Source organism: Desmodus rotundus, chromosome 8 (assembly GCF_022682495.2).
Source record: "Desmodus rotundus isolate HL8 chromosome 8, HLdesRot8A.1, whole genome shotgun sequence".
Taxonomy (NCBI): domain Eukaryota; kingdom Metazoa; phylum Chordata; class Mammalia; order Chiroptera; family Phyllostomidae; genus Desmodus; species Desmodus rotundus.
This window is the reverse complement of record NC_071394.1, coordinates 73,688,476-73,710,383: the sequence shown is the minus strand read 5'-3', so window position 1 is coordinate 73,710,383 and position 21,908 is coordinate 73,688,476. Positions and strand designations below refer to the sequence as shown.

At 40.1% G+C, this 21,908-nt stretch overlaps 1 protein-coding gene and 1 long non-coding RNA gene across 8 annotated transcripts in view; one reads left to right on the top strand and one right to left on the bottom strand.

Annotated features, from left to right (window-relative positions):
* The window catches only part of FRMD4B (FERM domain containing 4B), a 428,456-nt gene that overhangs the window by 39,737 nt on the left and 366,811 nt on the right, over positions 1-21,908 (bottom strand). For all 7 annotated transcript variants that reach the window (XM_045192106.3, XM_053929250.2, XM_053929249.2 and 4 more), the window contains 2 exons: positions 1,900-1,983; positions 194-259 (listed from right to left, as the gene is read on the bottom strand). In XM_045192106.3, coding sequence (XP_045048041.2) covers positions 194-259; positions 1,900-1,983 — 150 coding nt within the window. The remainder of the gene's footprint in view (positions 1-193; positions 260-1,899; positions 1,984-21,908) is intronic.
* The window catches only part of LOC123479361 (uncharacterized), a 62,849-nt gene that overhangs the window by 14,434 nt on the left and 26,507 nt on the right, over positions 1-21,908 (top strand). The gene's annotated exons all lie outside the window — the stretch shown is intronic.

Here is a 21,908-nt window from a genome sequence, read left to right as displayed (position 1 = left end):
ACACTGATGGCATCTGAATTGATAACTCTAATATATGGAATTATCCATGACATTTTATAATTCATGGTAAGATATTTTTAATCAGATAAGGACTATAGGTACACAAACCACAAAACAGAAATCATTTCAGATGGCTTCTGCAAACAGAAGACATTAAAATTATATGCAAGCAAAAGGAAAAAGAGATACTTACTGAACCACAGCTTGACCTCGAGTCAGACCTTTGACTTTCAAGTAATACTCAATTACTCTGTCCTCACTGTAAAACAATGAAATGAAAAGTATGACAATGAATGATTATCTGAGATACTAACTCATTATAAGGTTCTTAGGTGGCTACTTGAGAAACTTGAGAAGGAAGGCCTTCATCAACTTGTTTGGGAGAGAGAGGCTGGCTGACATTTGTTTCTGCAGGACATGGATTCTGGAAGGATTCAAACCTCAGACATTTGACTACCTTGCCATGATTTTTAATTTATATTTTATGTAATGTATTTGTATAATATGTGTTAATACTTTAAAAACTTAATTTATTAGAAAAAGAAACAGCCATGGCTGGTGTGGCTCAGTGGATTGAGCACAAGCCTGCAAACCAGAAGGCTGTAGGTTCAACTTCCAGTCAGGGCACATGCCTGGGTTGCAGGCTAGATCCCCAGTTGAGGGTGTGTGAGAGGCAACTGATCTGTTTATCTCCCACTCTTTCTCTCTCCCTTCCCCTCTCTCTAAAAATAAATAAATAAAATCTTAAAAAAAGAAAAAACTAGTATCTTTTGTCATAACTGGATAAAATATAATAAATACAAAAAAATGTTTGTAAAGAGAAATCCACAACTATTAGGTATTAAAGATAGTTTCCTGAAATTATTCAGAAAGATTTAGAAAGAATTAAAACTGCTTCTGAGTCTGTGTTCAATCTAAAGTACTCTATTGTCACTACTGGGGACACACTGCTCTGGGGGAAAACCATATATTATTGTCCTAGGACAAAACATTGGTTGAAAAAAGGAGATATAAGCTGAAGTCCAGCAACCTTGGCATTTAGCTATTGCACCCTACTTTCAGACAGGTAGCATTTTCAGTCACATTTCAAATATAAGCTAGAAGAATAAATGTTATTATCTCTATATATCTGGTAATCAATGGTAATCAATAGTAATCAGTCTTTTTTTTCTTAAGAAAATAAGAAAATATTACTTAACAAGATTTGTTTAGAAAGTTCCTGACTCAGGATGCAATGTAACCTCAGTATTCATTTTCACTGCTTATTTGGGAAATGTATTCCGCCTTTCATATTAAAGCTATTAATGTTGAATAATTATTTTGTAATCAGTTTTTTAGTAGAAAGGAAAACCACTTTCAAGATTGGGAGCCTTAAACCAAGGAAAATATATTTAAAGGGATGAGTACAAGTAATTCAAAGGGGGGAAAAAGTGCTTTTCTAGAAAAAAAAGTTACATAAAATATTGGTACTATGGATTCATTAAAATATAAACAAATAACTCAAAATATACAACAATTTAAGGCCCTAAAGGAAACTTCTGGTCATTCAGGTCATTTCTGCTTTTTAAGTAAACCTCTCTCAGGAACTCTGTATTCGATACCACTTCTACTGCATTCTGCCAGCGTCAGGACATATCACACCGTGACTCCACATCCACTGAGCATTATATCCACTGAAGCACACTCTGCAGGCCCTCTATGCACGTCCATAAGAAGGCACTCAGCCAGCTGCTCGTTACAAATGATTATATTCTTGGTACAATGACTTCCAGGGAACTTTGACAAGATACTTTCATTGAATGGATCACAGTCTACTTAGGGCTACTCTGACACATCTGATAGGCAATTGATATTGTCTTCACTTATATTTCTTTTAATTTTCTGAGAAGCATGGCTTACCAGTAAGCGAGGGATGGATGCTCCTGAAGAGTTTTGGTTGGAAAGGCTGGGAGTGTCTTTAAATCTTTCCTGGCATTTTCATCACTAAAAAGAAGAGTATGACAGTAATGTCAGTCACTGTTACCTACAATATTATCCAAGCTAGTAACCAGATGAATCTGAAAATTAGCTACGGCACACTGGGCTCTATCAAAATGTCCTCAGCACATATAAGGCTCTGGTCTCTAACCAGAGACAGCCCCTAATTTGACAACCCTCTCAAATCATTTGATGTTTTAAAGTTTAAAAAAACAAAAAAATCAAAATAATCATATTAAACTACCTTAACCCCATTTTCCTTATTCTCCCCATAAACTTGAAGCCATTTTCATTATATATTTCCTGTATGTATCTATATTTCTACATAATTATTATTATATTGTACACATTCTATGTTCTATTTTAATACAGCATTTTTCTAATTTTATTATATACTTTATCCACCTTACTATAAGCAACCTCATAATTTTCTTTACTGGCTATATAATATTCATCATTTTAGAATTCTGGTTATCATAAAACCACTCACATAGTATCACTGATATTTCATAACAGATATCATTGCAATAAAAAAGGTTTAGGTAGACCTGTCTATTATGCATATGTTATTTCCTCATAACTCTAAGATAAAATGGATCAAGTTGGCCATCTGCAGAAATCACTGGAATAGATGACTTGAAAATGTGTTTCTAATGAGACTCAAGGTATCGTTCAAATTGCATCAAGTGACCTAAAATGTACCCCTTGTAAGGTCAGCTGTTATCTAATTATAAAATGGCAAAATTCTACATGTCAAAAGAGAAGAGTATGGTCTTTACTGAGTTTAACAGAAAGGAGAGCAGGTGATACAACCTAGTCCTACTTGGTCCTGCACTGTATGGGACAAAACGCTCTCTACCTGGCCCAGATATTTAAGGAGGTAGTCTGTGAGGAGCAGACCTGAATCCCCAGAGTTTATGAGAACCTAGAACAAGTCCATAAAAGAGCTAATCAAAATCCTGATCAAAGAGCTGTTCATCAAGCAGCATGTTGGTAACTCTGCTACTTTCCACCTCTTTGTACCTGTACCCAACTACTCTTTGTAGAGAACTTACCAATAGCCGGGCACCATGCAATGTACTTTGGGGGTGTTACTGACCTCATGTGAGTCTCGTCACAGCTCTTTCCATGCTGTAGGCACTATTTTTACCCAGCTTTACAGGTCGGAGTGTGAGGTTTAGAGGGGCTAAGCCACTTGTTCAATGTCTCACAGCTGCTATGTGGAGAAGCCAGAAGTCAAATCCAGTCTGCTTGGCTTTAACGGCCAAGACCAGAACCATTATATTCTATTACCCTATTCCCTGACAGACTCTCAGAGCACGTCCTAGAGAGCCCATGTAAACATTCTCATTTCTTGAAAAGGCATAGCTCCCCTTAACCCTCACTCCTAGTTACCAATGAAAATATGAACCCATTAATTTCAAAATCCATCATTTTATGCATTTTTACATTAGCTTCCCTAGGGTTTGCCTGAATGTGAATCATGATACTGAAAGGAATGAACCCCCAACTGAAGGACCAAACACTGAACCCAAGGTGAATCTCCTCCCGAAGCATTCATTCAACACTCATACATCAATTGCTATAGGTCAAATGGAGAACCAAGTACAGACTAAAGACAGGCTTTGTCTGGCCCACATTGTGCTGTGCTGTCTTAGAAATTGCTCACTTCTGTCACTTGGTCAGGTTTGGTATAAGTGACTCTCCTTCATTGTCCACAGAAGCTTGTTTTCTGGTTCTGGTTTCCAAGTTTCTTGACCATTCCACAGGCAATGAAGTGAACCCACTGAGCCAACTGTACATAGACTTACTGTCTTTCAGTAAGAACAGAGAATTAGAGTTGAGTGTCACCTAGCTTGAAGACACTATGATTTGCACCTGCCAACATTTCATTTCAAAACCAGGTTCATGGCCCTTCTTAAAGGTGAAATATCTGGCTTTACAAATTGCTACAAGAAATAAAGTCACTTGGCTCCTGTTCTTACATAAGGATAAATCTCTCTATTCATTTGAAATCTGATCAGTGTTGCTTAACCACATTGACAATCTTGAGAAACTGGTTTGGGTTTCCTGAAAACTAAAATATATCACAATCCAATTTATTCATACTAAAGGTCACCTGTCAACTTCTAGTAATGATATTTACTTTTCTTAATAATTTCTTTTTGTGCTATCCTGTCCTTCAAATCTCATTTCATTTTTAAAGAAGTTGGCTTGTCATTTTTTTTATGAAGGACAAATACATGTATATATTCTAAAATGATAGACAAAGAACAACACTTTTGTTATTAATCATCACCACAAACCACATGCATGTTGTATTATCTTCTGGGTCCGTGTGAACTGTATGAACCCAGAATTCATTTATTCTTTGGATTATAGTTAATTTTGTGGCAATCAAGACCTCAATAGAAGCTATGATTTACTGAAAGTTCATTTATTCATTTAGCAAGTATGTATTACATGTGTGTACTGCATACCTAGCATGAGGAAGCAAGTGTCATATGATAAAGTTACCCACTTTCCCTAACTCCATTGGCCAGAATGACATGAGTATTCCTAATTGCAACAGACACTGGGACATGTAGTCTTTATTTGGGGCCGCCACATGGCTAGCTAAAAATTCTATTATGGAATTTTTAAATGTGGAAGAAAGGCATATTGGATGGGGAAAAACAATCATACTCCATTGCTGGTAAGTAACCATCACTCAGATCTAGGAAATTTCTGCCATGTGCAATTGTGGATCAACTACTGATTGCATGTTTTAAAAAATAAGGTAAAATCCCACAGTGTTACATAAGATATGTGAATTTTAAAATATTGCCTCAACCAAAAAAGAAAAAATACCTAAAAAACTGAGACATTTTTTAGTTCAGGCCACATATTGTAAAAAATACCAGCAGACCATCACCATCTCTTTGCAATTTCTGACATAAACTCTTAGTAAAGAATGGAGATGCCTTCTTAGCTTCTCAGCTTGGTTTCCAGTTTTAGAAAATTTATTAACAGCTTAAAATTGTTAGTAGTGCATGAGTAGAAGAGATACATAAGTAATTTTGACTAAGTTAAATCTAGCCATCCCAAATTATTACATTCTCAGGAAAGAACAAAGCTTATTTCTTTGTATTGGAAAAGGCTCCTATTGTTCCTTCAAATCTGGTTATTTGTGCTATTGCAAAACATCTTTCCCTTGTGAATATAAAACATTATTTTCCTATAAGGACACATCCTACAGCCCATTTCAAACAAGCCACCACTTACATCGAGGCAGCTGAGCTGCGGACCTGGCTGTAACACTAAAAGAGACAGCGCTCCAGCAGGGTCCAAAGATGGTTGAAACAAACACCCTGGCGGAAAGATGGGTTAAATCTTCCAAAAAAAGGTGTATAGAAGCAGAAATCCAAATGGCCAACAGACAAAAGCAAGTGTTCAGCTTCATAAGTACACAGAGAAATGCATATTAAATCCTCAATGAATCACCATTATGCACCAGACTACCAAACTTTTAAAACTCTGACGATGCCTAGTTTACATGAAGATGTAGAGCAAGAGGAACTCCCATCCATTGCTAGTGGGTAAGGAGGGCAATTGGTGTGATCGTTTTGGAAATTTGCATACTCTAGGACCCAGGATCCTTTCCTAGGTATATACCCAGAGATATTTACACAAAAGAGTGAGGTTTATAGCAGCATTATTCACAATAGGATAAAAAAAATAACCCAAATATTCCCCAACAATTTTATGGAATCATAAAATTGCAGTGTAATCATACAATGGATGACTGCAGAGCAGAGAAAAATACACCGGAGCTTCATACAACATGATGAATTTCACAAATATTAAGCAAAGAAGCAAGAGCCAAAATACATGCATTATAATGCCATATATATAAAGTTCCAAAACAAGTAAAATGAAACTGGAGAGAATCCTATAGAGGTGATAAAAGTATAAAATGAAACAAGAAAGTATGTACCAGAGTCAGAGTACCTCTCAGGACAGAGGATTTTATTGTGGGTGGGCAGGGTATTAGGGGCACTGCACATAGTGAAGTGGGTGGGGTCTTGGCAACATTCCTCACTTGGGTGTGCTTATGTGGCCGTGCATTTTTTAATTTGTTCCTTAAACCCTACCTACAGGTTTTATGCATTCTTCCCTATGATAAAATTCACATGGAATACTGGATCGCATCTGGCTAGTGGGGGTAGTGAGGGTGCAGAGGAGCAGCCTGTGTAAGAGGCTAGGGTTTACTAACCAAAAAATTTAACCACCAGCGTGTTAGAAACACTGGCACGTTATCCTAAAGTTAATCCCAGTCATTTTCAGAGTTCAGGACCAAGCAGATTTCACGTTTGAGTGGAGGACAGTATTTGAGTGTTTATTTGTTTGCCCTTGGAAGAACCTTGGCTGGGGAATTTGCCTGGAGCCTAGGACCACAAGGATCTGCTGAACCCCGGGGCAGGAAGGGGGCTGGGCTTATGTGACTCAGGATCCAGAGGGAGGGCCTGAAAGTAGCCAGGAGGTGAGCCGCCTTTCCCCAGCAGTAAATGCACTCACCCTGTCTGGACATTCTTGACCTTAATGGCAAATGAAAATGTTATTTTAAAGATGCACTTAAGCAGAATTGTCAAGGGGCACTGATTCTTCAGGTCCAAGCCAGACAGAATGGCTACAAATCAAATACTTGCTACTTCTCAGAAACAAAAGCAGCAATTGCTTTTCTTCATAATTTCAGCAGGAATTCAGATGTCATAATGAGGAATGTGCTTGTGTTTTATCTGATTAGACTCACCCTATCCTTTAGGTATTCCAGATTCCTGTTCTGACAGCTTTCTTGAAGGAAACTGTCCCGTGACCCACCATTTAGCCACTGCAACCATGTTTCAGGCAATGATTCCTCTCAGCATTCTCAAGTCCCCTTTCATGCCTGTTGTTTTTCGTCACTGACCTCAAAAACCCTGTAGGAATGTGCCAACCTCACTTATTTTAGGGGAAGCCACATGGTTGGCAAAAGAGAGGCTACCCCTACCCCTTGTGAGTGCTGGAGCAGTTGCGAGGAAACAGCCACCACCAGCAAATGTGTGCACCTGTTTGTGGCTAACTGGGAACTTGCTCAGTGACAATCAGCCATCTGACATTCTGAGGCTGAAGGGCAAGGGACTGGGGGCAATTGGCAGATTGTGGGTATGAGCCTTCCTAGAGCAAAGGAATCACTGAGTTGCCTAGAAGATGGTACCCGGCTCTGCTTCGTGTGGGGCATCCCTCAGTTTTCAAGATGGTTTGAAAAAAAGGCCCAGGCCCAAACTTCCCTTTTCTTTTCAAAGCTAAAGCTCTCCCTACCCGAAAACCAAAGCAAATGTGCCTAAAAAGTATATATTAAAGATAATGACTCAATGCAAATGTCTATAGGAACTTTGTGTAGTTCACAGAGAGAAATAGACTGAGCCATTTAAAATGCAACTTGGGACTGCAATCTTTCATTCGCACATAACCATAACTCAAAATACATATTTCACAAAAATGCACATGCAAATGTAAAAACGTTATACTGCCTGTTTGAGCACTCAAGATAAAGTCTAACCTGTAGCCTAAATATCATCAGAAATTAAATAAAAGTTTAGGAGAAGGGGTGTGTGAGAACTTGGGCAAGTTGTCACAGCTGGTAGCCCTACTTAATGCTGTGTCCCATAGAAAGTACAGATTTCCTGTCATTGGGAATTGTGCTAATTAGAGACATATGCCAGTCTCTAGGTTTTGCCTTGTACGGACCCTGGTGATAAGCCACTTCCTTACCAACACCTGTGAGAAACCTGTGCTGACCATCAAAGTAGTGTGTGATCCTGAAGGAGTGGGACACAGTAATGATCATAGCAGTTAGTGAAAGTGTATTTCATGTCTGTTATAGGTGTAACAGCTGCTAACTTACCTACTGAAGCATCGGAGCAGTGTATGAAGGATGGCAGCTTGCTTAAACTTGTCATTATTAGGAGGATCTTGGTTACTGTGTATGAACACTAATTTCCTCAACTAAGCTACTGGCACTGATCAACAGCTCAGTGATTAGCAGTTTAAGGTATGTTATCAGTTTACTTAGAGGAATTTTTTCACTGGCCAGATTGTCTTGAAATCACCCTTTTTTAAATGGAAAAAAAAAATCCCATTTCTGTCAGTTGTCTGGGAACTTGGCCTTCAATAATAATTCTCATTTATTATCTCCTTGACTTAATAACTATGGAGTGTTAACAGTAGTTTTCTCTCTACTAATTCCTAGGTAAAGGGATGTTAAAGGTAACAAGAAAAAGAAAACACAGTACAGTTGACCCTGCAATGCGAATGTCTGCACGTCACATTTTGCTGTGTATAATGCGCACCCGTGTTTTTGTGTGCATTATATGTGAGACTATCACACCTATTATTACACCCATGGTATTTAAGTCATTATACCTATGTATAGTGCACATCCTTGTTTTTCCCTCAAAAATTTGGCCAAAAAAGTGCACATTATACATGGCAAAATGTGGTATATGTGGATTTTTTTCAATAAATACCAGTACTGTTTTTGTTCTGCAGTCAGGAGTTCGTGGATGTGGAAGGCCCACTGTGTGAACTGTTCTATGCCATTTTACATGGGGGACTTGAGCAGCCACGGATTTGGATATCTGCAGTGGGGGCATGTCTTGGAACCAATCCCTCACAGATACTGAGGGTAGTTAAGTTTCTGGGGAGTCAAAAGCTATACTTGAATTTCTGACTACACAGGGGTAAGGTGAAAGCCCCTAACCATGACATTGTTCAAGGGCCAACTGTTACCACAATCCCCTGACCAACAGCATCAGTATTATTTGAGAATTTGTTAGAAATGCAGATTCTGGGGCCTTACCCAAGACCTACAGAATCAGAAGGGCTGAAGGTGGGATCCAGCAATCTGTTTAACAAATGCCTGAGAACCACTGCAACAGAATAATTGAATAATCACATCATAAACCATTGGGAGATTTTCAAGAAAGAGATAGTAACCAACAATTTAAAATAAGAAAGAAAGTCAGAGAGGTTGACAGCCCAGAAGACTCTTAGAGGCTGAGCAGCAGTGATGCAAAGTGAGCACCGTCCATCAGTCCCTGAAATAAATAGTTTCGAACAACAACTCACACTCACTGGGCATTACTAGGTGGCAGAGGCTGGGTAACCCTCTCTCCATGGCATATTATGCTATTGTCACCAGTATCCCCATTTCACAGATATGAACACTGAGAGATAAGAGAGATTAATTTAAACTCACATAGCAAGAAAGCAGATGTGACTCCAAACCTGTGCTTTATGTAACTTTGGCTAACTCCCCCAGAATTCCTAAGAGGGGACATAAATGCAGAAGGAGTAAATGGGGAGGAAGAGAAAACTTTCCTCAACTTTACTTGGGGCTTCAGCACTTATAGTGGCCACTGATGAATTCTACTAACAAATTTATTTCTTGGGTGAAGACTTTTAAACACTAGATTAATTTGAATTAGCCAAAAACCAGATTAAGCCACATAAGAGATCTAAACACAAGATAACAAGACCAAATATATGTGTTATAACGTAGTGTTTCTTGAACCAAGCCAAAATGACTACAGTCTATAGTTGTCCTCTAATAGCAAAGATACCAAATTTAGTTTAAATGTTTTTTCTAAAAGAGCTACAACATCAGACCCTAATCATTTTCAGCACAACTGTAAAACGAGGCATCCAAACTCACGGGTATGTCACTTCAGGTGAGAAGCCCAACATCCCAACAGATACCTTAAACCACAGAGGTACTCGACTTTTTATACTAATTCAAAAAATTCCTTGTAAGATCTCTCCCCCTGACGAGGCACCTATTCCAGGATTCCAAGGCCAGGGACCAGAGGCAGAATAGGAAACAAGCTGTCAGAAACCTGGGGCTCAAATCCACTCCAGGTCTGATGCCAGTACCGAACCCCAGCCAGCCCTTGAAGCCCTGAGTTCGCAGCTAGGGGGCCACCCCGCTGTTGTGTAAGCACTTACCAAAGGCCCTAAAGCTAGAGGGACAGAGGCTGGGGGCTGGTCCTGGGGCAGCAGTAGGAAGGAGTGGAGGGAATTGGAAAGCTGGGTGGAGAGGAAAGTGGAGGAGGGGTGGGGCTTGGAAAGGCAGGCTGGCCAGGCTACACCTGGCCCCTCCCTACCTCTTTTAAATATTCTTGATCATGCCTCTAGCCAAATCAGGTTGTAGTAATCCATGGTGTGGACAGTGAGAACTGAAATATTACAGGAGCCATTCTCCTGACATCTGCTGATGCTAGGGGTGCCCCACTGCTTCTGGGAAAGGGATGCCCCCTTCATCTTCACAAAATGAAACTCCTTCACTCAGGTTCAGGTGTGACCATTTCTAGGCGGCCTCTGGTTCCTAGTTCCCTCAGACCTCTCAGCCCCTTCAGAGGACAATGAAAGAAACTCTGGTGGCTTTCAAGGGGACTCTCCTGGGCAAGTGTGGTATGGCAGATACGTGCTCACCTTTTTACTTACAGGAATTCATTTAATCCTGTAGCAAACCTTGACATAGGTGCCATTTCTAATTCACAGGTAAGGAACTGAGCTTTAGACAGCCGCCCACTGTCCCACTGCAGGTTTGGGCAACCAGGATTTAGATGCAGGCTACTGAAAAGCTTCCACAGACTTAGAAACAAACAGACCCACCAGCTGGCCCTAGAACTCTGATTTGCAGCAATACGCTTTGGACTTAGCACTGGATTCAGTCCCATGTCTCCAGGTTCCAAGGAGTTTTGTGGTCTCAGATAAACTAATCATTGTAAGGCTTGGTTTCCTCACCACAGAAAGATTTTTCCAAATGTTGTATTCCTACCACTCTCAGACCAGGCTAGGGGTGGATTATTACCACTAAATGCACAGTGGGTGATCTAGGTTAGAGATGCCAGTTTAAATATTTAGGACATTTATACTAAAAAAATATTTCAGTGTTTATCTGAAATTCAAATTTAAATGGACATCCTATATTTTTATTTGCCAAATCTGGCAACTCTAAGGGTTGGTAATAAACCAGAAGGGAAAAGAACTTTGAAAACCATTGCCAAGTCCAAAGTTGTAAGCAGTTTTAGGGTTTGTCCAATAGAGATCCACAGTCACTGGGGAAGTCACTTGCTCTCCTGATAGCAGGACTGATCTGATAACAGGACTGATCCGTGGACTCAGTTGGACCCTTCTTATCTCAGCACTCTCCCAAAGGTGCAAGAAAGCTGCTTGTGTTCTGGAAAACAGAGCGTCCTCTCAGGTAGAATTCCTTTGCCATTAAATTTTTGTCTGTGGCCTAACTGGTAATAGAGGACAAATTACTCTGTTCATCAGCATGCTTGACAGGGATCAACTGACAAACTATTTCTTTTCTAAGTCTAAAGAATAGCTAATAATAATGAAAATGTGATGAAAGATTTTTCTGAACATTAGCCAGATGGCTGAGGCTTCTGAATGTGTCTACTTTGAACTTTCAGCTCTCTTGAAAGAATGACTTACATTGAGAAACAGGTTAAAATGAAAATCTGTAAATACTTAAAGTAAAAATATTTCACAAGTTTATGGAGACAGAAAGCAGAATGGTGGTTGTCAGGAATTAAGGGGAAGGAGGAATGAAGGAATTGTTGAATGGGCATAGAGTTTCAGTTTTGTAAGATGAAGAAAGAGCTCTGGAGGTTGGTTGCCCAAGAATGCGAATATATTTCACACTACTAAACTATACACCTGAAAATTATTAAGATGGTAAATTTTATGTTATGTATATTTTACCACAATTTAAAAAATTCCCTGTCATAGAAATCTAGAGTTAGAAAAAATGCACATGGAAGAAAAACAATCAGACAGACAGTGTTTTCCTACAAAAGGATGTAAAGTCAAAGAAATCTATTCCTCTCCTGGGAAATGTCCTACTAGACCAGTGAGAATTATTTGTGGTCTACTTATAAGCCCCAAAGCTTTCTTCCCTCTTCCTGAATGTGTGACTCAGTGTGTCCTTCCTGAGCAAGCAAAAACTGGATTAAGTACATTAGCTGTTTGAACACAGATAATGAGACTGAATATGCTTTATGTTGTCAATCCATCTTTCTTCAATCAAACTAAAGGCACTGAAATGTCTGTCAGTGAGGGGACTATAGACTTCATCCCCAAATGCCATCCCTTAGCATCCCTTCCGGATAGACTCTGGATGGTGTGCATGTCATGCTAGCTTCTCTTCATACCAAATATCAAACATGCAAATGTTGTAGCCAGCAGCTATGTGAGAAGCCCAGATAGACTGAGTTTCATTCTGGTACCAAGTCGCAGTGATGGGTGTAATGGTCCTGTTCACGCCTGGAGAGGAAAAGGTCAAGAATGTTACTTCCTACACAGGACTGATCCTCACTGTGCTTTTGGTACCTGGGTAAAGATATCACTGTTTGGAATACTTACAACATACTAGGCACTGAAGTAAGATGTGACATGAGCTACTTTTCATAATCCTCACAACAATACTTGCCACAGGTAAGATTACCACCCACTTTACAGAGGGAAAAACTAAGACTTAATGGCATGATGATACTTGTGGAAGTCCACAGAGCTGCTCAGAGTTGAGTCAGGATTAGAACTGGGTGACATTCCAGTGTCTGAGCTAGTGCAGAGAACATATCATTACTGCCAGAAACAAGCTACCGGAATTGCCTGTTGTGTGGGTCCAGGAGTTCCCCAAAGTCTAAAAGCACCTGCATTGTCAACCCAGACCACTAGATACCATTAAACACCTTTGGATTCACTTTTGAGGCATTATCAAGTGGAAAGGCAGAGTGGAAATTCCAAGGATGTCGATTCAAATCCAAGTTCTACCATGTCAACTGTAAACAAAAAGCGGACCAGGTGTTCGGCCAGAAAAAAGGATTTATTCAGGGAAAAAGAAAGTATTGTAGTCTGCTATGTGGAGCCTTAGCCAGTTCAGAGACAAAGAAGGGGGCAGTTTTCTTTCATGGGGGAAGAGAAAAGTTGGGGGAAGGGTGGTTATGACTGTGGAGTCCTTGTAGCTCCCCCTTCACCAGTGGCAGACAGAGGGTGTGTGAGCTCCACCTACAGTTCCTCCTAATTCCTGTCTTGGATAATGTCTGTCATAATTTTGACGACCACACGTGGAGCAGATATGTGACCTTGATTGCCAGGCCTCAGTCTCCAAATCTGCACAATGATCATTTCAACAGGTACAATTTGAAGAGAAAATGTATAAAGTATGTAAGAGTACCTGGCACCTAGTAGATAACTGTAAAAGCAGCATGCACAATGATGAAGCAAGAGTATGAGCTCTGCCATCAGATGGCCTGGGTTCGAATCTCAGCTCCACATCTAACCAGCTGTGTGACTTAGGCAAGTCACTCAACTTCTCTTGGCCTCAGTTTCCTTACCTGTAAAATAAGGATAATAATACTGCCTAGCTCATAGAGTTCATACAAGGATTGAGGGACTGAATACTCAGGAAACTTTTAGAAAGGAGCATTCCAGATGCTAGACACTGTTCTAATTCCTTCATATGTATTTTCGCTCTTGATTTTCATTAACAGGTAGAGACTATGTTACTCCCTGTGCCTTAGACCGGAGAGATCATGTATATTGGAATGAGAAAGGGTTAAGAGGTTCCCAGACATGTATACAAAAACCCTGGTTTGTAGAATTCTGTGTAGTTCCACCTTTCCCAGTGGAGCTCCTGTTTAGATACCTACAGAAGGGCCCCTTCAACATCCATTCAACATCCAGGCCTTCTCAATGTCTTACAGTTTTCAACAGCCAGGATCTGCCACACAATTTTCAAGGCCCAGTGAAAAAAGAAAATGCAGAGCCTCTTGTTAAAAAATCTTTAAGAATTATTTGGTGACAGATGAGCCTCAAACCAAGCAAGGGACCCTTCTGAGCAGGGGACCCTGTGTGACTGCACAGGTCACACCCTATGCAGTCAGCCGTGCCCACAGCTTATTCTCTGGTAGGTTTCCACTGTCTTAGTTGCTTCCTTTCTGCCTGCCCAGCCTCTGGCCCCTGTGGCGAGAAATGAGTGAGCTGTTCACAGAGGCACACAGGTTACCAGGTGGCAGCAGGCTGTGGACAGGGCGGCCACAGGCTCACTGCTCTGGGGGGCAGGGACAGGTTTGGAAGTTTCAGTCAGGCAAAGTGAGTAGTCTTCCACAACTCTTACATTCATTTTGAAAGAGGATCCAGTGAAGGGTAAGTCACTGTGCTAAGCTCTGAGTTTTTAAACAATACAAAATAACAAAAAAATTCTGACCAAAGCACTACATTTTCATTGTTGTTAAATGAAAACACCATGCCATACAAAGAAAAGTTGTAAACATTTCTATTCCTACCACCCTGAAGAACCAATGGTTACCATTGGTGTCATTAGCTATGACACCAATGATAATAGCTTCATTTTTTTGTGCCCCTACTATAAACCAGGGTGTAAGCACTAGAACGCTGTATTGCATATTTGGAAGTTGCTAAGGGGATAGATCTTAAATGTTCTCATCACAAGAAACAAATGTGTATTATGTGTGGTGATGGATTTTAAGTAGACTTATTTTGATGATTATATCACAACATATACAAATAGTGAATCATTATGTTGTATACCTGAAACTAATGTAATATGTCAATCATACCTCAGTAACAAAAAAAAGAAAAGAACTGTAATTATTCCTATTTACATGAGGAAACAGGCTGAGAGATGTTCAGTAAGTTAGCCAATATCGCTCGCCAGTGAGAAGTGGAAACTCAACTTTGCCCTATCTTCTGAATCCACTCTCCTGTAGTCTTTATGGTAGAGAGGTCTGCAGCTGTGCAGAAAGAAAATATTGGAACTTTGAATGATATTTATTTTATCCAGTTCTTTGAACATGTTACTCTACCTCATTCATTTTGACATGTTATTCTTTTGTGAATTTTTTTTCCCAGATAGAAATCAACATACCAGTTTTATTATGGTAAGTCTGAATTGGACAATGCAGCCTGAGACCACAATTGAGTGACTCAGTCTTTCCACAGAATCGGGTGAACTTTTTCAGCTAGTTGTAGGCAGTAAAGCAGGAAACCTTCAGACCCTCCTGGCAGGGAAGAGCCTGCCTCAGCAGCTTCCTGTAGGAGAAGTAAGAATATGTACCCATGCTATAGGTCAACTAGTCTGCAGGTGAAGGAAGACTGGACCCTAGGCAACACTTGTACAGACATCTTTTGTGAATATTTAAAAATGTATACAATATTGGTATAGTTCTACATGTATATAAACAAACAAACAAACAAACAAATAAATAAATAAAGTATACATATTTGGGACTAAATGAACAAAAACAATTAGAGGCCACAATAGACCAGTGTTTATATATGTATCATGTGTTTGAATATATTGTATACAAGTTTTTTTTAAAAGAATGAATAATATGTATACTTGTGTTTTTTTCCACTTCATATGTGGTAATCATCTTTCCATGTCAAAAAACATTCACCTACATCAATATTTTTAATGTAAGTACTGACCTCTTTAAATATTAATTTTAATAGGTAAGATCCAATGTTTTAGGATAATGATCTGATATCTTCATCTTATATAATCCATCTTATATTCCTATACCCAAACCCCACCCCCACCCGAATGAATGGTGGAATATAATTAAGTACCTGGAATCCAGGGACTCTTTTTAAAAAATACATCTCTTTTTTCCAAAGAATTGAAATAAGGGTCTCAAAGAGATATTTGCGTATCCCCCCGTTCATAGCAGCATTATTCTTAAAAGCCAAAAAGTGGATGCAACCAAAGTGTCCATGCATGGATGCAAGGATAAACAAAATGTGTTATATACATACAACGAGGTATTATTCAGCCTTAAAATATAGGAAATTCTGATACATGGTACAACATGGATTAACCTTGAGGACATTATGCTAAATGAAATAAGCCAATCACAAAAAGATGAATATTGTTTGATTCCACTTACATGAGGTACCTAAAAGGCAAATTTACAGACAGAAAGTAGAATGATGGCTGCCAGAGGCCAGGGGAGGAGGAGAGATGTGCTATTGTTTATTGGACAAGAGTTTCAGTTTTGTAAGATGAAAAGTCATGAAGGACGGTGGTGATGGTTGCAAAATAATGTGATATATACTTAATACCACTGAACTATGCACTTAAAAATGACTAAGATGGTAAAAACAAAAACACATCTCATTATAACAGATAGGATCCAGTGGCAGTGGAAGCAAACTCCCAAGAACTGAGTCTCCACCCTGCAATGTGCTTTACCTCATGCAATCCTCATAACAAACTGCTCCAAGAAAAGGGACCTTAGGTTCAGATGGCTTGAAACTGGCTTAGGGTCACCCACTAGCAGATGAGAGCTTGTCTCAAACTCACTTGTGAATCCAGCGTCCATGCCTTTCCCCAATGGCTCCTATAAAATATGTAGAATGATTGTGGCTCAGTAATAAAAGGAATACTGGACACTCAGTTTGTCTCCATCATAGCCCCTGCTTGGTCCAGTGCCTTGTACACTATAAGTATTTAATTTTCAAGAATGAATGGGGTTGAGCAGTGAGAAAAAGAAAGGTATTCCAAGGGTACTAATGAGTGAGTGCTAATTTCCTGCTTTCTTACTCTTAAGCTATCTCATCAAGTGACTAATGTCAGACTTGGGGTTACTCCACTGATAACACCACTGAGCATGGTGGAGTCCACTGCTGCTGTCCCTCATTATCTTCTATCAGGGACAGCAAGAATCCATGTAGGCCTCTTTATACAGGTGTAAGTTAAAACAGACCCTCTGAGATAGCTGGAGAGACCTGGGGACTGTAGGCCTGGTCTTGTCTACCTGAATTGTCATGGATATGTCACTCTTTAGTTCATCAACTGTGAAATGAGGGTTCAAGTGCATAATTTAGAGCAGCCCTAACATTCTATGCTCAGAGCAGATGAAAATGTGCCCATTGTATGATTCCAAATTTAGGGCTTCAGAAAAAGCAGTTTTAGAAATTGATGGATGTTTACCCTGCCTGATAGTTAATGAAATTAAATAGAGGGACTAATGAAGCCTCCAGGGAATCTGAAGAACAGACTCTACCTGACTGCTTATTTTTTTAAAGATAATATTTATTTATTTTTAGAGAGAGTAGGGAAGGAAGGGAGAAAGAGACGGGGAGAAACATCGATGTGAGACAGAAGCATCAATCGGTTGCCTCTTGTATATACCCTAACCAGGGATCAAACCTGCAATCCAACAGCTTAACACTTAGAAGTATTTACAAATCATTAAAAATAAAATACAAATGCAACAAACTGATTTATACAAGAACTTATCTGTATCTTTCAGTCAATTCTTAACATAGAGTTATTTTCCAGAGAGAGAGGAAAGTCACTTCTCAATAATTTTTTTGCAAAATCATTTTGCTGATTCATTAAAACCCTGGCCTGAAATAAGACAGAAACATTCAATTTTTGTCATGTCAGGTGTCTTCATTCTGCTAGCGAGGAGGGGAATGATTTTTACCAGTTTGTGCTGAAATACAAAAATGGAGGCTCCTGTGTGTCAAGACCATGAGGTTTGGAGCCCTGACCCTGCTGCTCTCCAGCCATGTGATCTGGACAGCAAGCTCTTCACTGCTGCAAAGCTCAGGCTCCCTAACTATAAAATGTGGACACCAACTGTGCCTATCCTCACAGGTTGGTGTGAGAATTGAACAACAACAACAACAACAATAATAATAACAACAACACATAATATTTATTGAGACAAAAACTTAATTCCACAGTTATACAGCAAATGACTGGGCCTGCATTTGAACCCATGTAGTTAAGTACTAGAGCTCCGGCCTTCACTATGGCTTCCTCATTGGTGAGAGTAAGTACTCAGCATAGCACTGACCCCTGGGAACTGTTATTGTTATTACTGTCACTGATTTTGTTTTTTAAATCCTTATCCAATGATTTTTTTTACTGATTTTTAGAGAGGAAGGGAGAGAGAAAGAGATAGATGTTAGAGAGAAACATCAACTGATTAACTTCCTTATACGCCCCAACTAGGGATAGAACCCACAACTTTTTGGTTCACTGGATGATGCTCAGACCAACTGCTCGCCCAGCTAAGGCTGTCATGGATTTTAAAGGCCCTGGAAATAGAATGACATTTTAGAGCTTTAACTCCTCTAGAGGTGTAAGGACTAGGGTAGAATTTCTTTAAAGTCTTTGATTCCCACCTCCCTCTTCTTTAACTATTGTCAGAGTATCCAGAGAAGCTCCTTTCCCATGGGAAACAGCTGCATTTGGCACCACAGCTGTATCTTGTGAATTAACCCTTCCCATTGAAGCTGGGTGACAATATATTCTCATTCTGGCCCAGCATTGAATTGTAAATTGTAGTCACTTGCTTTTTCTCATAAGCAGAAGTGCCCTAACCACATAATCACTTGGTAACTTCCACCTTTAGAGATGCTGAGAGAGGGAAGAGAGAGGGGAGAGAGAGGGGGAGAGAGAGGGGAGAGAGAGGGGAGCGGGGGTGGGGGGGAGAGAGAGAGAGAAATAATAATTAAAAAAAAAGAAAAAAAGCTTGGTTTTTACAAACTCATTTGTAGCTGGTCAGTGATCAGGCCTTTTCTCCTTGCTGAGCCAGCTTTCAGGAATTCTTGGCATTTGTCCATGTTGTGTTACCCCAATAGTTTGTTATCTTTGCAACTTAAGGGCTGACTTGGAAATTCAGACTGTCAACTATTTCAAGCAAATGGGAGTCCTCACTCCACTATTTTAATTAACTTTCAGAGAGTTAGGTTTCTTACTGGTTATGATAATGTTAACTTAAAATACTCTTAAGGAAACAGGGCAGGAAGCAGAGTGAGAACAGGAGGACTATTGTTTTTAAAGGCATTCTGGGAAAAGGAGTTACCGTATTTTTCAGACCATAAGACACACCTAGGTTTTAGAGGAGGAAAATAGGAAAAACAATTTTGAAGCAAAAAATGTGGTAAAATATTTAATAACATCCTTTAAAGCAGAAATCCTGTAGTGAGCCAGGTAAGCTACATTTGGACTATATATGCACCCCCATTTTCCTCCCAAATTGGGGGTGTGTGTGTCTTATAGTACAAAAAATATGGTAAGCAAAGCCACAAAGGCAAAGTACCAGAGGTATGTGGAGAAGAGACAGGAGAGGCATAGATAGATCTCAAGGAGCATGAACAATTGAGGATGGAAATGAAAGTGTATAATACAGATTAAGTACAGCCTTGAATGCCCGGTTAGGATGGTGGGAGGGTAGAATGAGAAACTGTAAGAGATTGTTGGAATCAACAGCAAAGACCAAGTTTATGTTTTAGGAAACTAACTGGGATTATGGGCAGAGGGTGGTGTGCAATGGGATCAGAACTGATCTGGGGACTCAATGGCCATGGGACAAAGTCTGTTTAGGCCTACAACTGCCATCTATTCATTTGTTAAATGGCAATGATAACAGTTATATGGAGATGGAATAAAATCAGAGATGGATATTTTAAATAATGTCATAGAAAGCACTCAGACAAACAATACACACACACATACTTTTATGGTCAGGCTGGGTGAAGAATAGTGTCTGAGCAAGCTAGGGTTCTGATAAAAAGGGCAAAAAAAGGGAGCTGACAGAGGGAGAAAAGGATGGAAGGACGGAAAGGCAATCCTTAGAGAGGATCAAGAGAGAATGGTGATGTTATTCAAGGGCAGGCAGTGGAAGAGGAGGTTGTCTGGGGGCTGGGATACTGATGAGTTCAGCTTTGGAAATACTAAATTTGAGAGAGAGGGAGATGTTCACAAGAGGTGGGTAGACCAGAGCTTTAAGACTTAGGTGTCCATTTTGTTTTAATTGAAAAAGCCACATTGCCCTTAGGAAAGTATTTGGGGAGAGCTTCTGGCCCATATTTAAAGTTCAAAGTAAACTCAGTGAAGTTCTAAAAGCCAAAAGCTGCAGTCACCTACATATGAACAACACCACCATGGAATTTAGAATTGTCCCCTAGGTAGTCTTGTTAGAAAGCAAGTTCCGTGGAAGGAATACCCTGCCCCTGCAATTCTACATCCTCAGAGCCAAGATGGTGCTGACACATTTCAAGCATCCACTAGATGTTACTGGATAGAGTTATGCATTTTGTATAATTTTAATTTAGCAGTATCAAGGATGGGTACGTTTCGTTTTTGCTTTTTGCCTCCTTTAAGGAACTTCCCTTTGCTTGTTCCCACCTGAGAAATATCACTGAAGAAAATAATCACAGATAACCACAATCCTAACCACATAAAGTTGTTCACCATGGCATTTTTCATATTAGCAATAAAATGAGAAATAGTTCATACTTGAAACAACAGGGGAGTGATAAATAGTGCCCATCAATTTGATGGAATATTAACCTGGCAATTGCAGAAACTATTCTAAGCACTTTGTAAATTTTAATTCATTTAATACTCATAGCAATCCTATGGGGGAATATCATATTATTATAAGTCCCATTTTACAGATGAGGAGACCAAGGCCCAGGAAGGACAAATGGCTCACTCTGGGTCATGTTGCTAGTTTTTCAATTCCCAGTTCCATACTCCTAATGGTCAGCATTATTTAGATAATTTCAAACCTGTGCCACCCCCATTTCTTCAGACTAGTAATCACTCAGGAATGCACTGGGAACAAACAGAAGTTAAGCAAAAGGATTGGTTTGGACTTGACCAGGCCAACTTGCTAATCCTGAAGTACTAGGGCTAAAATGGTATGGACTACCACAGGAATGTCCCTTCTAAAATTTCTTCCTCCTCTGAGGAAACTTTCTGGAATCAACCTTTTTCTTCTGTTCTTTTCCCTGACATGTTATCATGGCTTCTCCAGACCTACCTTATTCCCAAAAGTCTCTTCAGAGGTGGCCCAGAAACTGGACAGGATGATGATAATGATCAGGGCAATAATGATACTATAACAATAATAGCCAAAGTGTATAGAGACACTGCCCTGGGCAATGTTTACATACATTTGAAAAGGGATGGGGACTTCTGGCCAAGATGGAGATGTAGGTAGACACACTGTGCCTCCTCATACAACCAAAAGAAGGTCAACAACAAATTTAAAAACAAAAACCAACCAGAACTGATGGGAAATCAAACTGTATGGAAGTCCGACAACCAAGGACTTAAAGAAGAAACATTCTTTGAGACCGGTAGGAGAGGCGGAGATGGGCAGCAGGGCAGAAAGGACTCGCGGCAAGGAGGAGGCTGGAGGACTGGGGCAGGCAGGGTGGAGACTGGTGGACGGGCAGTCCCACATTCTCGAGCAGATAAATTGGGAGGAACAACTAGGGAGTGAGACAGACCGAGCAACCCAGGGTTCCAGTACTGGGAAATAAAGCCTCAAAGCCTCTGACTGAAAACACCTGTAGGGGTTGAGGTGGCAGTGGGAGAAACTCCCAGCCTCACAGGAAAATTCATTGGAGAGACCCACAGGGTCCTAGAACAGACACAAACCCACCCACCTGGGAATCAGCACCAGAAGGGCCCAATTTGATTGTGGGTAGCAGGGGACCTGACTGAAAACCGGCAGAGAGCACAGCAAGTGGCATTGTTCCCTCCCTGACCCCTCCTCCACATTCAGCATCATGACGCAGACATGTGGTTGCCCTGCCCTGGTGAACACCTAAGGCTCCGCCCCTCACCACATAACCGGCATGCGGAGACAAAAAAAAGAATTGGTCCAAATGAAAGAACAGATCAAAGCTCCAGAAAAATACAACTAAGCGATGAAGAGATAACCAACCTATCAGATGCACAGTCCAAAACACTGGTTATCAGGATGCTTCAGGAACTCACTGGTACTTCAGGTACTTCAACAGCATAAAAAAGACCCAGGTGGCAATGAAGGTTGCATTATGTG